This window comes from Protopterus annectens, chromosome 13.part0 (assembly GCF_019279795.1).
Source record: "Protopterus annectens isolate FY-2018-M chromosome 13.part0, PAN1.0, whole genome shotgun sequence".
Taxonomy (NCBI): Eukaryota; Metazoa; Chordata; order Ceratodontiformes; family Protopteridae; genus Protopterus; species Protopterus annectens.
The window spans coordinates 56819742-56834161 of NC_056747.1; the positions used below are offsets into that span (position 1 = coordinate 56819742).

General features: G+C 39.4%; 1 protein-coding gene across 1 annotated transcript in view; it reads right to left on the minus strand.

Moving 5' to 3' along the window:
• Nucleotides 1-14420, minus strand: part of LOC122787830 (solute carrier family 12 member 2-like) — a 1020929-nt gene that overhangs the window by 813343 nt on the left and 193166 nt on the right. The window contains exon 7 of the mRNA XM_044054742.1: nt 8834-8945. Within this exon, the coding sequence (XP_043910677.1) occupies nt 8834-8945 (112 nt within the window). The remainder of the gene's footprint in view (nt 1-8833; nt 8946-14420) is intronic.

Consider the following 14420-nt stretch of genomic DNA (forward strand, 5'->3'; position numbering starts at 1 on the left):
CAATGGTGGGAGAGTGTTCTACAGTTTGGCAACAGTAAAAGAGTAAAGCATCTGGCCAGCACATACGTTTGGCTTTTCCACTTTCAAGAGAAGCTGGTTTTCAGATCTGAGATGTCTGTCTGGGTGGTAGTGGGTAAGTAGATTGGAAAGGGCAGAACAGTTTGATGGTTTAAATACGATTTTGTGTGATGTGATTAGTTGTAGCTGTGACAGACAGACAGGAAGTTCAAGCCAGTCCAGAAGGTGCAGTGAGGAACAGTGGTGGGAAGAGTATTTTGCATTGATTGCAAATTTAGAAGTTTTATTGTAGCATGTTTCAAGTTTTGATTTCAATGAGGACTGAATGTTGGCAGGGAGAAGAGCACCATATAAGAGAGGGGGAAGCAGAAAGGTAGAGGCAAGGGTTTGTTTGGTGCAGTGGCTAAGGAACTCTTTGTGCCTAAAGAGCATTACAAGTTTTTGCTGCGTTTTTTTAATACTATTGTGTATGTGCAGGTCGAATGCTAGGTTTTCATCTATGATTACACCTAGTAGTTTTGTGTTTGGGACAACCTCTATTGTGGTTTTATTTTGGGCCAGTATGGAGAATTATTTTTTATTTAAAGTAGTAGTTTTCTTTGGGGTGAAAAGAACAAATTTATTTTTGTTGGAGTTTAAGCCAAGATGGTTATTAGCCATCCAGGTTTCGGTGGCTTTGAGGGTGCTTTGGGTGACTTGTAGTAGTTCAGATGAGGAATTAGCAGTGAAGATGATGGTTGAGTCATCTGCTTATTGCATTATGCAGCCTTGAGTAAGGATGTTATGAAAGTTGTTGATAAAGATGCTAAAAAGAAGGGGCCCTAGTATGGATCCTAGGGAGGACACCTGTGGTAGTATTAAGGAATGGAGAGAGAGAGAGAGAGAGAGAGAGAGAGAGAGCTGCCTTTTGGTTGATTGTTGTTTGTTTGTGAGGTAGCTTGTGAACCAGTTTAGGGAGGGGTGTGAAAAGCATATGTTAGAGAGTTTTGTGAGGAGAAGAGGGTGAGAAACTGTATCGAAGGCCTTAGAGAGATCAAAATATAGTGAAGAAACAATTTTACCAGCATCTCGAGCCTGGTTAACTGTATTCAGAAAGGAGATGAGAGAGGTTGTGGTACTATGGCCTGCCCTGAAGCCATACTGAGCTTGGGATAGGAGTTGATTGTCAAATAGATGGTTGGGAAGTTGCGTATGGATGCATTTTTCCAAGATTTTAGAGATTGCAATAGGCCAAAAGTTGGAAATGTTTATGCTGTTTCCACCCCTATGTAAGGGGAGAATATATGCCTTTTTCCATATGTTGGCTATGTAGGTCTCTTTGAGAGATCTGTTAAGTATGCTTATAGGGTAGGTAATGAAGTTTGCTGCTATTTGTAGGAATCTGGGGGGTATGTTGTCAGGGCATTAGTGTAGGTTTTGAGTTTAAGGAGTAGTTTTTTTTCATTTTAGTATGCTGACCTTCAGGATCTAAGTATAATTTAATTACATGCTGTAAATCACAAAACTGAGATTTTGCCATAGTGTTAGGAGAAATGTTCAGCGATTAAATGTTTGAGCCCGTGTCCCAGAGTTAACACCAGCTTGACCTGGCAGTGTTTTTCTAAACTAATATTTAGTCTCTTTCTTGCCCATGATAGCCTTTAATAGTTTATCAGTTAGATGGGCTGAAAGGATTCTCCACAGACACTCCAGTCCCATCCTTCCTACTGGGCATACTTTTGAAGATCATGAGATATGACTCAATGTCTTTCCCCTTGTTAGTTGTTTAAAAGGTGAAACTGCCTTCAGAATACCCTGGTATTTGACGAATACCACCATTAACTTACCTGCAGAAGTAACAGTTACAGCAGTTGCTCTACTGTTGTAACACCACCCTAGTGCAACTGACCTCCCAGTCCACACCACACTTCTGCTGTCTCCTCAGCTGGGTAAGAAAAACTTGCTCAAATTTCATGCAGTGTAAGGCAAATATGGGAACATTGCTGGCACATAAATTCTTGGGGCAGTTTTTCCCACTGTACCCACCGGTTTGGTATCAAAATAAGGCATAAGAGGCACTTTGCTCAGAAAATAACAGGTTGCATTAAAAACAAAAAAAAGAACATGCTAGTTCAATTTCTCATACATGTCTTTTGGATAGAAAAAAATAGCTAAAAATTCTGTAGTTTCCCATTCCATTTTAGGTTTTATCTCAAAGATAGCTTCATGTCTTTCTTGGAGGAAAACACATTTTGTGCACTTCAGTATTTACAATATTATGTAAAAAAAACATTATTTTTAACACATCATAAAGGGAGATTCACCACACTGTGCTAAAACATACGTGTGTGTGTGTGTGTGTGTGTGTGTGTGTGTGTGTGTGTGTGTGTGTGTGTGTGTGTGTGTGTGTCCGTGTGTGCTTGCGAGCATGTGTGCATGCGTATATTTATATGCACAAGTTTATATATATCTATATCTATATCTATATATATATATATATATATATATATATATATATATATATATACACACACATCTATATATATATATATATATATATATATATATATATATATATATATACGGATGTACTTCAAAATATTGAAGTACAAAAATAGCAAATGACAAAACATTGATCACAAAGGATCAATAGTCACCTTTGAGATGGCACAAAGTAATGCCAGCAGAAGTAGCCAGCCATATGACTATTTGATCAGCTCTGCCATCATTAAAAACATTCAATATTATGAACGGTCAACTATACGGACACACATATATTTACACACACACACACACACACACACACACACACGCATGCATACATACATACATTGTTACTAAAAGCACACAAAATGACACAGCATCTCAGTTACACTTGGATTTGTCCTTCTGGATTTGAAAAAAACTATTTATTATTTTAATTAGCTCAACCTTGTTTTAGGAGGATGATAGACACTGACCAGGGTTTGTACAAAAATTTCAGAGTTTAAAGTTCATTTGCCTGGGAAATAGACTCCTGTAGGCTGGGACAACACTGTGTTTGATTCATAGTTCAATGTTGCACTACAGGTGCAGAGAACAGAAATCCACAGAAGAAAACATATGCAAAAGACCACATAATGAAATGCACGTGACTAGGTAATGAAATGAGGTACAAATGTGACCCACAAATCTGATTTATATATGCAGTGATTTATTGACTCCCTCTGTCCATCAGAGACATAGGGGTGAATTTCCAGTTACCCATCCATTGGTCCAATTTGTGCTTAAATATGGATAGGAGGAACTCTGTTTCACATGAAAATTTCAAAGTAAAGTCAGACAGCATCATGTCTTTTTTAAAGGAAAACACATTTTGTGTACTTCAGTATTTACAAAATTATTTAAAAAAAAAACATTATTTTAGCATATCATAAAGGGAGATTAACCACACTAGGCAATGACAAGTAGTCTTGATAATATTCAAATAGGTTCAGAGGTGCATACTAGGCTAATGACAAGTACTTGGCATAATGGTTAAGATATTTGCCTTATTGACACAAGGTGCAGGGTTTGATTCTCACATGGGTTGATTGGCTAGGCTTAAAATGGCCCACAAAGCCTAGTACTAATCTATGAACCTATGAACAAGGATGGGGAGTCTATTCCAGAGAATGGGAAATCTCTGACATACAAATTTGTCTCCCCAATATGTCCTATTTATGTCACAAGTAAAATGTAGGTCTTTTAATCTAGTATGATGCTGTTTGTTTTGCAGAGGTGCTAAAGTTTCATCAAAAACATGGTCCAAGGATCCCTTGTACACCAGGCAAATATCACCTCTCAGAAGTTTGTATGATATTGAATAAAGAGAAATGGCTTTGAGGGGATCAATACAGGATATTGTTTTTACTCTCTGTATTCTTTTTGTAAGAAACCTTTGTGGATTTTCCAGTTTCTGTATGTTTCTGGTCAGGTGTGTGATGCCCCTGCACTGGTCCAGTAATCAAGGAGCCTCAGTCCTCACCACTGGCAACAGTGAGGGATGTACACAATGGGAGGATGACAAGTACACACACAGTAAAGTGCAATTTCCCTTAAGAGCACACAGAGATCACAGTCAGTCTGGGGCTGGTTTCTCCCTATTTCTCCAGATCCCCAGTAAGACTCCCCACTGGCACAGCTATAGGGTTGAGCTCTCAGCTGAGTGGCCAAGCTAAGACCTCCAGCACCATCTCTGTCCAACCAGTGCTTCATGTCCCTGCCCAAGTAGCTCACACACACACACACTTTGAGATTTTAATAATATATAAGCGTACACACACACACACACACACACACACACCTGGGAAAGGCTGGCACAGGTTTACTAGCTATGCCCCCTTCTGCCTGAACTATAAGGTAGCTCCAGTTGCCACCAGCCAACTCTTTATCAGCTACTTTAGGCCCTTAACAAAGGGTGTCCAATCCTACTGTGTAATGTTACTATTATCCAAATGGTAGTCTGACCAAGAGCAAGGCTATTTAGGAGTGGCATGTTCAGTGTCACCAAATACATATGCAAGTCCTCTAAGAGCTTAAATATGTCTCGCAAATATCAGCTACAAAAACAAGTTTAAATACATTTAATAATAAATAATAAAAGAACAAGACAATACTCAGAAAACAAACACAGTTACTTCAGAGCTCAAAATTACAGGAAGTATTTTAAAACAACATTGCAGGGCAGTCTCAAATAAATACAGAAAACATCTAAACTAATCTTTACTATATTCCTATCTATATCTAAAAGAGATACTATACCCTAAATCTTACTTACAGACAGGCAAGTGCAGATGTTGATGGAGGGGATGTTCTTGCTAGGTCCAAGTCAAGATACAAAATGCACAGTCTCTCTCTGAGAGAGTCCTTAAATTAATATTACATTTAACTGCTGGGTTAGCTTGGATGACATCAGTCTTTGTCACCTGCCTTCAGTTCAAATGTTAAACAGAAACTTAACAGAATTTAACATCTCTGTGTGAGAAATACATCTCTCTCAGAAGTCTGCAGATCCTGAAAGTCATAAAGCAATAACACACTTTTTACATTTTAAACCAAGTAATTACTTTTCTCCAAGACAATAGAAAAAACTTTTAGCTCTAGACATGTCTGCTACCGAACTGAAACTGAGAGATAACATCTTTTGTTTATGGCCCAGCTATAAAGTAACTTATCCTCAACTATTCTTAAGTTTTGCAGGTTAATCGTCAATGTTTCAGCAGGGTACACTGGGGATACATCTTAGCTCAGTAGATAAATACAGTCCTGTATAAATTATAGCAATAATCCCAAATGACATAGAATTATTTACAACATTCCAAATAGCTGGGCTGCCAATACTTCCTTCTGTCACACTTCTAAGCAAGTCATATCAATATTCACAAATGACACAGAATTACTTACAAAATTCCATGACCAGGATTCACACAAAAATTTCAGAGTTTAAAGTGCATTCACCCGGGAAATAGACTCCCTGTAGACTGGGGCAACACTGTGCTTGGTCCATATTCCAGTGTTGCACTACAGTGCAGAGAACACAAATGCACAGAAGAAATATGCAAAAGACCACATAATGAAATGCACATGTGACTAGGTAATGAAATGAGGTACAAATGTGACCCACAAATCTGATTTATATATGCGGTGATTTACTTACTGCCTCTGTCCATCAGAGACATAGGGGTGAATTTCCAGTTACCTATCCATTGGTCAAAGTTGTGCTTAAACAGGGATAGGAGGAACTCTGTTTCACATGAAAATTTAAAAGTAAAATCAGACAGCTTCATCTATTTTTTAAAGGAAAACACATTTTGTGTACTTCAGTATTTACAAAATTATTAAAAAAAAAACATTATTTTTAGCATATCATAAAGGGAGATTAACCACACTAGATAATGAAATGAGGTCCTAATAATATTCATATAGGTTCATAGGTGCAAATAGGTTCAAAGGTGCATACAAGGCTAATGACCAGCACTTGGCATAATGGTTAAGATAGTCACCTTATTGACACAAGGTGCAGGGTTTGATTCTCACATGGGTTGCTTGGCTAGGCTTAAAATAGCCCACATGAGCAGTTAGCCTAGTACTAATCTATGAACCTATGAATACAGATGGGGAGTCCTTTCCAGAGAATGGGAAATCTCTGAGATACATATTTGTCTCCCCAATATGTCCTATTTATGTCCTATTTATGTGACAAGTAAAATGTAGGTCTTTTAATCTAGTAGCTCTGATGCTGCTTGTTTTAAAGATGTGCTAAAGGTTCATCAAAACCCGGCCCAGGGATGCCTTGTATGCCAGGCAAATATCAACTCTCAGAAGTCTGTAGGATACTGAGTAAAGAGAAATGGCTTTGAGGGGATCAACACAGGACATTGTGTTTACTCTGTATTCTTTTTGTAAGGAACCTTTGTGGATGTTCCAGCTGCTGTATGTTTCTGGTCAGGTATATACCAAACGGGGCATTATACTCTATGATAGGTCTGATGGGGGCCGAATACAGTGGCACAATGACATCTCTGGACCAAGATGCCATGGCTTTGCTTATAAGCTGAGCAACATAGTAGAATTTGCTTACTACCTTGGACACAAATATATTTGAAATGAACACAGTTATGTTTCATAAACATGTCTTTAGTGAATCTGTGTGTCGGTGAGTGCCTAACTTTAAAAGGGCAAACAACTGAAAATATGGAAGCTATAAATAATGAGAGTGCTAGGTGTAGTAGCATCATTTTTGCTGCAGCACAGTCTAGCTTTTAGTGCTGTAGCTTCCACATGAATGCATGAGATGATATCTCATGTCACAGGAGCCATTACCATCAGCAGGTGACATATCATTATTTCACAGATGATGAGACTGCTCTAACCCACTCCTAATCTGCTTATTGTTTCAACATTTCCTCTCTTTTTTATCTCAATGTACAGCAAAGAAGGGGGACCCATCCCCACAAAACAGTTGCTTTGCCTCCCAAGTCCTACACAGTCCTGTTTGTTGTCCACCTATGTGACACATTGCTTACTGCCTTTCTCTTTATCCTACTTTGTTATACACCTCTTTCTTCTTCTTTTATGCATCTGATAACACTCCACATATGTGGAAATAAAGCACTGCAGTTACAAATAATGTATATTATATAGCTATATTCAGCACCCTATGCAGCTCTGCAAAAAGGCACATTAACACATATACCACTTTATTTATGAGGTGTGTCAGTCTATGAGTTCCTGTTTTCTCTTCTTATGAGCTCACACAATGTGGTGCACATGGATTATTTCTTGCATTTCATGTATGGGATACACTGCGTGATTATGTGTACTTGTATAGTTTCATTACACAGATGTGTTTACTTGTGAAGTTGCTGCACTTTTCATTAATGTGTACCCAGGGACACAACTAGCTACCCATAACTGCAGCCTATCTTAGTTTTGATAATTAATTATTCCTTGTCTCACTATGTAGTGCCACCTAACTTTATAAGTCTTCTGCACAAGTGTAGTCCATCACTGTGAATCCTGGCTGCTGTCTCGTTTAAAACTGAAGCAGTGGTGAGACAGTGTGACACTCAACCATATAACTTTAACCCCTAGCACAGGAACCAAGAAAGATAACAGTAGAAGGTATTCACACACAAAGCAGAACATTTCAGCATATTCATGACTATATCTTTAAAAATGGCATTTTCTGACACTGGAGTAGGTAAATTCTGAGCTTCTACAGCAACACTGAATCACTGAGTGTAACTCACAAGGAGGGATCTAAATGGAGTTTACATGAAGAAATATTCAAGAGTTTAATGAGGCACATTGCATCACATCATGACTTCAGGCAGCCTTCCCTCACTGTGTCGGCGGTTGTCCTAGCATGATGAACCTGCACTGGCATCTGGTCAGAGCCATGATGGGATAGACATATAATCACATATCCGAAGATAAAATTTACCTTACTACAAAACAATGTCAGTGCAAAATCATTTGCAATTGACTCCAGCTGCACAAAATTGTGGGAAGTGAATCACAAATTTTTCTCACATGTTGTGCATGAACCCAGACCAGTGCATCAATATTTGCAGCACATAGCTGTCAGCCATAAGTATAACAAAGAGCTGTAGATACACTGGCTGGCCACCAAGGTTCCTCAAAGTGGACAACGTGTGCTATACAACAAGCTGTTTATGTTGAGTGATCAATGCAGCTGATAGTTTCCTAATGACTAGACTAAGCACCTAAGTTTATGAATCTGGCCAAGTTTGTTTTCCATGTAGAAGAAAATGTTAACTGGTTGCTATTAGTTGAAAAATAGGTATAGGAGACCAATTCAGAAACCCCTGCATTTATTCAGAAGAGGCATTTACAGCTAACTACAGACGAAAATAATCAGAGTTCAAAACTATGTAGGTCACTTTGTATAAGCTGATTGCTACTTAATCCAAGCAGTTTCTGCTAAGCAATCAAGGTGTCTGTATCTAAGGACATAATCTGAGTACACTGCACATCGAATAGTTCATATAAAAATACTATCTGTTATGGAATGTATATATTTAATTTACATAAGCATGTCGAATGAGAAAAAGGCAGAAAAACTACCATCAGTGATGTAGATACATATGCTATCAGTACCACTCTGTGAAAGGTAAAGCCAAGTGACAGGTGTCCCTTTTCAGGAGCAGCCTGCTGATGTGCGATTTTGCTGCACAATAATATGTAGCTAGAATGAAGTATGATGGCCATGGTGTGATTCAGAAAACATACATTTAAAAATCCTTTAGTATAGTGTCTGTAATTGTTGCCTTAACATACAATGCCACATTACCTCTGTAATTAAAGAAACCTTTGGATTTGTGCTCTTCACTGGAAGGAATAAAACTCCCGACAAAGAAATTCCCAACAGCGATGAGAAGAATACCCAGAAGCACAAGCTGTGCCTGCAATAACAACAAAGATTTTAACAGTTAGGCTGCGTGTTGCACACTGCATGCACAAAATGTCATCACAGAAGGAGGAACTGCAATAACAACAAACATTTCAGCAGTCAGGCTGCATGTTGTACACTGCATGCATAAAATGTCACTACATGAAGGAGGAAGCACATTACACAAAGCCTAGTCCATTCTGAAGCTGAAAGTGCAGCAGAAAACATTCTGGAGCTTAGGTGAAAGGAGTTTTGTTTTGCCATAAGTAGCTTCATTACTTAAGAATCACAGATGAATTGATGGCATTAATGTTCTGTGCTGTAATATTTCACATACATGAAGGTTGCAGTCCCTGGAGAACATTACTGGGAGACTGGTGGTCACTAAGAAATTTAACACTGTCAGGGGCAGGTAGAAAAAAAGGGGGGGTCAGAAGACCCAGACAGCAGTATTAGGATTTCCTGCAAAGCAGTCAGTCTTCATAAACTATCTTAGCAATATGTTTGCAAGTATGTACAGTTGCAGCCCTACATGAAGGCACATGATACTCTGCAAAAGTACTAGAAAATCTTGGTGAAGCTAGACTCTAGGACTTGATGAGTTCCAGTTTACTAATACCATGTATGTCATGCCCATTAAATATGAATATGCATACATTCCAATTTAATTATAAAACAGTGATGCAAATACTGATTATAACCCCCTTCTGCCTTCACAGCAATTAAAGCAAAAGACATAAAAAGGAAATGGTAAGGAATGCAGTTTCCTTATTTTAGATCAGTGTACGAGATACTGCTGTCTGTTCTCAGGCAAATGCTTATTTAGTATGTGCAATGTTTTGCACAGTAATTGCATTTGCTTGTATTATTCCTGATTTTAGTTTTCACCTCCGATGTCTTGCATCCTGACATTGAAGACTCAGGCAATTGGTATGCTACTTGCATTAGTAATAGCATAAACTTGGAACCTAAAGAGACATGTAATTATATTTCTCAACTGTTAAGTAAATTATATTTTCAGATGATTAACTTTTCATTACACGTGCCAGAGTATTTTTGACAGAAAGACTTACAGGTTCCGTAATTATCATTAACCTTAAAAAGAAGAGCCAAGAAGTAAAAATGAATGGAGAATTGGAAAGCATTAGTGGCCACTTTAACGTCATAAAAAGTAGAAGAAAATTCCATTCGAAAGGAAAATATGTACAAATCTCATCTTATTCATTTTTGACTTGTACTTTGCCTCTGAAGAATTTTTTATGCAGGCTTGTGTGTGTGTGTGTGTGTGTGTGTGTGTGTGTGTGTGTGTGTGTGTGTGGGTGTGTCTGTGTATGGTCCCGTGTGTGTGTGTGTGTGTGTGTGTGTGTGTGTGTGTGTGTGTGTGTGTGTGTGTGTGCGCCTATGTGCATGTGTGTTTGTGCATGTTCCCATATGTGTGTGCACACATGTGTGTACATGGTCCCGTGTGTGTGTGTGTGCTCCCATGTTTGTGTGTGTGTGTGTGTGTGTGTAGGTCTGTGGGGATTTTCCCTTTTGTATTTGTCTGTGTGTGTATGTAGGCATGTGTGTGCTTGTGTGTGCATGTGTATTTGTATATAGACATGTGTATGCATGTGCGTGTAGGCGAGGGTATGTGTGTGTGTGTGTGTGTGTGTGTGTGTGTGTGTGTGTGTGTGTGTGTGTGTGTGTGTGTGTGTGTGTGTGTGTGTGTATGAGTTGGTTTACCCTAGGATAACAATAGTAGCTAAGTACGTTATCAATGAAATCAATCATCTTTAGTTTACACTGGGTCAACATTCTCAGAGCAGGTAGGACACCCATCTATATTAGCTTTATACTAGCCTTGGATACAGCCTCTGAGAGCTCTATTATGCCCCTCTTCATACAATCCAGGGATACATGCCTCAAGTCATTCACTTCTACCTATGAATAATGACCTTGTTGTAGTTAGATCTGGGGTGCAGGAACTTGGCAGCTGTAGTCATCTGCTGTATCACCGTCACCGTATCTTTGCCAATCCTGGTGAGTTGAGTATCTGTATGTATCACACTGGAGTCACCAATGACTAGGACATTTCTTTTTGTTTTGGCAGACCCATGATATATTAAGGTTCAGCTGGTATGATGATTTCTCTGAGTAGGGTTTGTGATAACTGGTGATAAAGGTGTACTATGTGCTATTGCATTAGGCTGCTGAGGAATCAGAGAGTCGGGCTTTCACTTAACAGGACTTGCCATAAGAAGGCTTGTGCTTAGGTATGTGACATGCACCTGCAAGGTGGGTGTGGGCATTGACAACCTCCTGGGTGCTGTGTGTGTACTTAGTTGAAAGATAATCATTTGACTTTAACACATATTTTATTGATTTATTTATTTATTTATTTATTTATATTTGTTGACCAGGAGTGTCCGACTGGACATAGGTCCATTTTCAGCGAAGGCCCGGGGAGAAAAGCTCCACAGTTAAAATAAACAGACAGTAGTTACATTGGATTACATAACGATTAACAATTTACATAGCAATTACTTACAACATATTTACAGATGAAGAACATAGTAGACAACTAGAATCTGTATCTGTGAAGTACATAACAGACATTAACAAATGTTACAATAAGAAGTTCCTGCTGTATAATAAGTACTAGACTTATGAGCATCTGAGCTTGCTATAATCAAGGTAGTTAATGGAGTGGAAAGAAAGGTAATGGTTGGATGGGGTGGGTGATATTAGAGTGGGAGTTGCAAGGGCATAGCCAGCATGTTTTTATGTGTGCTTTTAGTAAAGTTTTGAAGTGGGTGCATGATGGTACGGAGGTAGTTGTGGGTGGGAGAGAGTTCCATAATTTGGCTATGGTGCAAGAGAATAGTGCTTCACCAGCAGTGTTATTGGCTTTAGTGATCTGCAAGTGATTTTTGTTGCTGGATCTTAGTGGTCTGGTGGTGTGATAGGGTTAGAGTAGATTCTGGAGGGATGGGACATTTAGTGGATGGTTTACTAGTTTGTGGGTGAGTGACAGTTGATACCATTGAAGGAGGTGAGGGAGTTCAAGCCAGCCCAGTTCAGCAAGTGAGAGACAGTGGTGACTACGGTAGGATGCCCCTGTGGTGAATTTGGCTATTTTGTTGTAACAGGTCTCTAGCTTGTTTAGATCACATTGCCTTAGGTTGGTATCTATTGGAGAGGCATAAAGTAGGGTGAAGATAAGGTGGGAATTTGTTATTGAAATCCTTGCTGCTTTGGTGAGAAGTTGCTTATTTCTGTATAACGCTCCTAGTTTTTTGTGGACTTTTTTATGGTCATGGATATGTGAATGTCAAATTTTAGTTTATTGTCTATTTCCACTCCTAGCAATTTGGTGTGTTCAGTTGGGTATATAGTGGTGTTGTCTTTTGCTGTGATGTTAAAGTGAGAGTTGTTTTGAGTATGTTTGGTGGGTTGGAAGATGAGTAGTTTAGTTTTGTTTGGGTTGAGTATTAATTGGGCATTGGATAACCAAGTTTCAACAGAGGAAAAGGCTTCCTGTGTGACTTTTTGCAGTTTGGGTAGGGACTGGGCTGAGCAGATAATGGTTGAGTCATCTGCGTATTGTATGAGTGTGCCATGTTTGGTGGCAGAGGCTAGATTATTGGTGAAAATAGAGAAGAGTAGGGGTCCAAGGTTGGATCCTTGGGGAACCCCTATGGAGACAGGTAGTTGGGGAGATATGTCATTCTGCCATACAACGGATTGTTGGCAGTCAGACAGGTAACTCTGAAACCAGTTGGTGACTGATTGTGAGAAGGATAGGTTATTGAGGACAGAGATAAGTTGTTTGTGTGGGACCATGTCAAATGCTTTAGATAGGTCTAGTAAAGTAGCAGAGGAGAGATAGCGATTGTTTTTATGCTGAGGGATAGTGTTAGTAAAGGAGAGTAAGGCAGTGGTGGTGCTATGGTTTGGTCGGAAACCATGCTGAGTATTGGAAAGGAGGTTGTTATTAAGGAGGTAGTCTGAGACCTGAGTGTGTATGCATCTCTCTAGTATTTTGGAGAGTGGAGAGAGAATAGCTATGGGGTGGTAGATGATTAGTTCTGTGGAGGGTCCACCTTTGTGGAGGGGAATTATATGTGATACTTATTGTATATGTATATGTGATATATTTGCACCTCTCATGTGTGGACTGGGGTGAAGGTAGAAGTAAATGGTTGTAAGTGTGCAGTTAACAGTTATAGCATGGCTTCAACAACCTAGTGGTAATAGGCTGATAGCAGAGGGTAAGGAAGTGGGCCTCAGACCCATGATATCCCAATAAAGTGACTTGATGGTGCATGGTCTGTATGAGGATGGTTAGGGAATTTAATTATGTTGGTTAACTTAGTACCTAGCAGAAGGGTTTACAAAATTTCTCGCCCTAATAATCCTCAGAAAAGAACTAAGGTCAGCGGCTCTGTGTATTCATCTGTCCAATGACATCCAGATGGCACACAGAAACTCAGCCAGTCAAAACCATACCCATCTAAAACAAACTGGCAAATCATCACTTCCTTATGGAGAAGCTTTCTTCCAAGACCACGCAACTTCCTAGAGTTTTGTAAATAAATGCCGGCATGCAGAGCTTTCCCCTATAGTAAAAAGAGATTTAGCCAGCTCCTGTAGCCACATTCATTTCTGATCAAGGGAGTATCAGGACAATGAATATTCTGACATAACATGTACAGGCACTTATTATAACATGACATAAGAAGTATGCGAATATTAAATATGAAGCTATGAAGCATCAAGCAGAGATGTAACATCTTCAACATAAAACTTTCAGCCATGCACTTCAGCTATTTCATAACAGTCATCATGTCTAAAATTCATGTTTGGATGATATGTGAATAATGTACATCAGCTATCTAAATAGATGGACTAGAGCATTTTCTTCCTCAGAATCAAACTGTGGATATTTGGCCACAACTGCAAGTGAGGCATTAGGCTGGAACGATTGAGACTGGACATTGACCTACTAGAGCACATCCATTAGTATCAGTTATCTCTAAATAAATCCTAACTCCATGGCACAGACAGATGGAGCCCTGAGTGTGACCAAGGTGACCATGGTTCATTTGGTGCTGTTGGCACTGGAGGGGGAGGCTGGGAGCGGTCAAGTGGCATGGAATGCTTGCCTCTCCAAGTGGGGAGCTATGCATGTACTGTAAACAGATGAAGAAGTGCAGTTTCTCTTGTGGAAACTGGAGAAATGACAGATCATGCTTCGGGGGGGGGGGGGCAGGGCTGCTTGGAAAATACTCTTTGCAGAAGTGAGGGGATGCGCACAAAGTCATCCAATTGCATATCAGCTACACAGTGCTGTGAAAGGTCCTTGTGGGAGCTAGGTCACTGAAAGCATGACAAAAATGCGTAAAGTATCTCTAATGACCGCCTTGTGATGGCCCTTCTTGGTCAACCCTCTCCCAGAAACAGGCAATGAATAGACTGTCTGGGAAGGGGCTGATGATCAACAGGC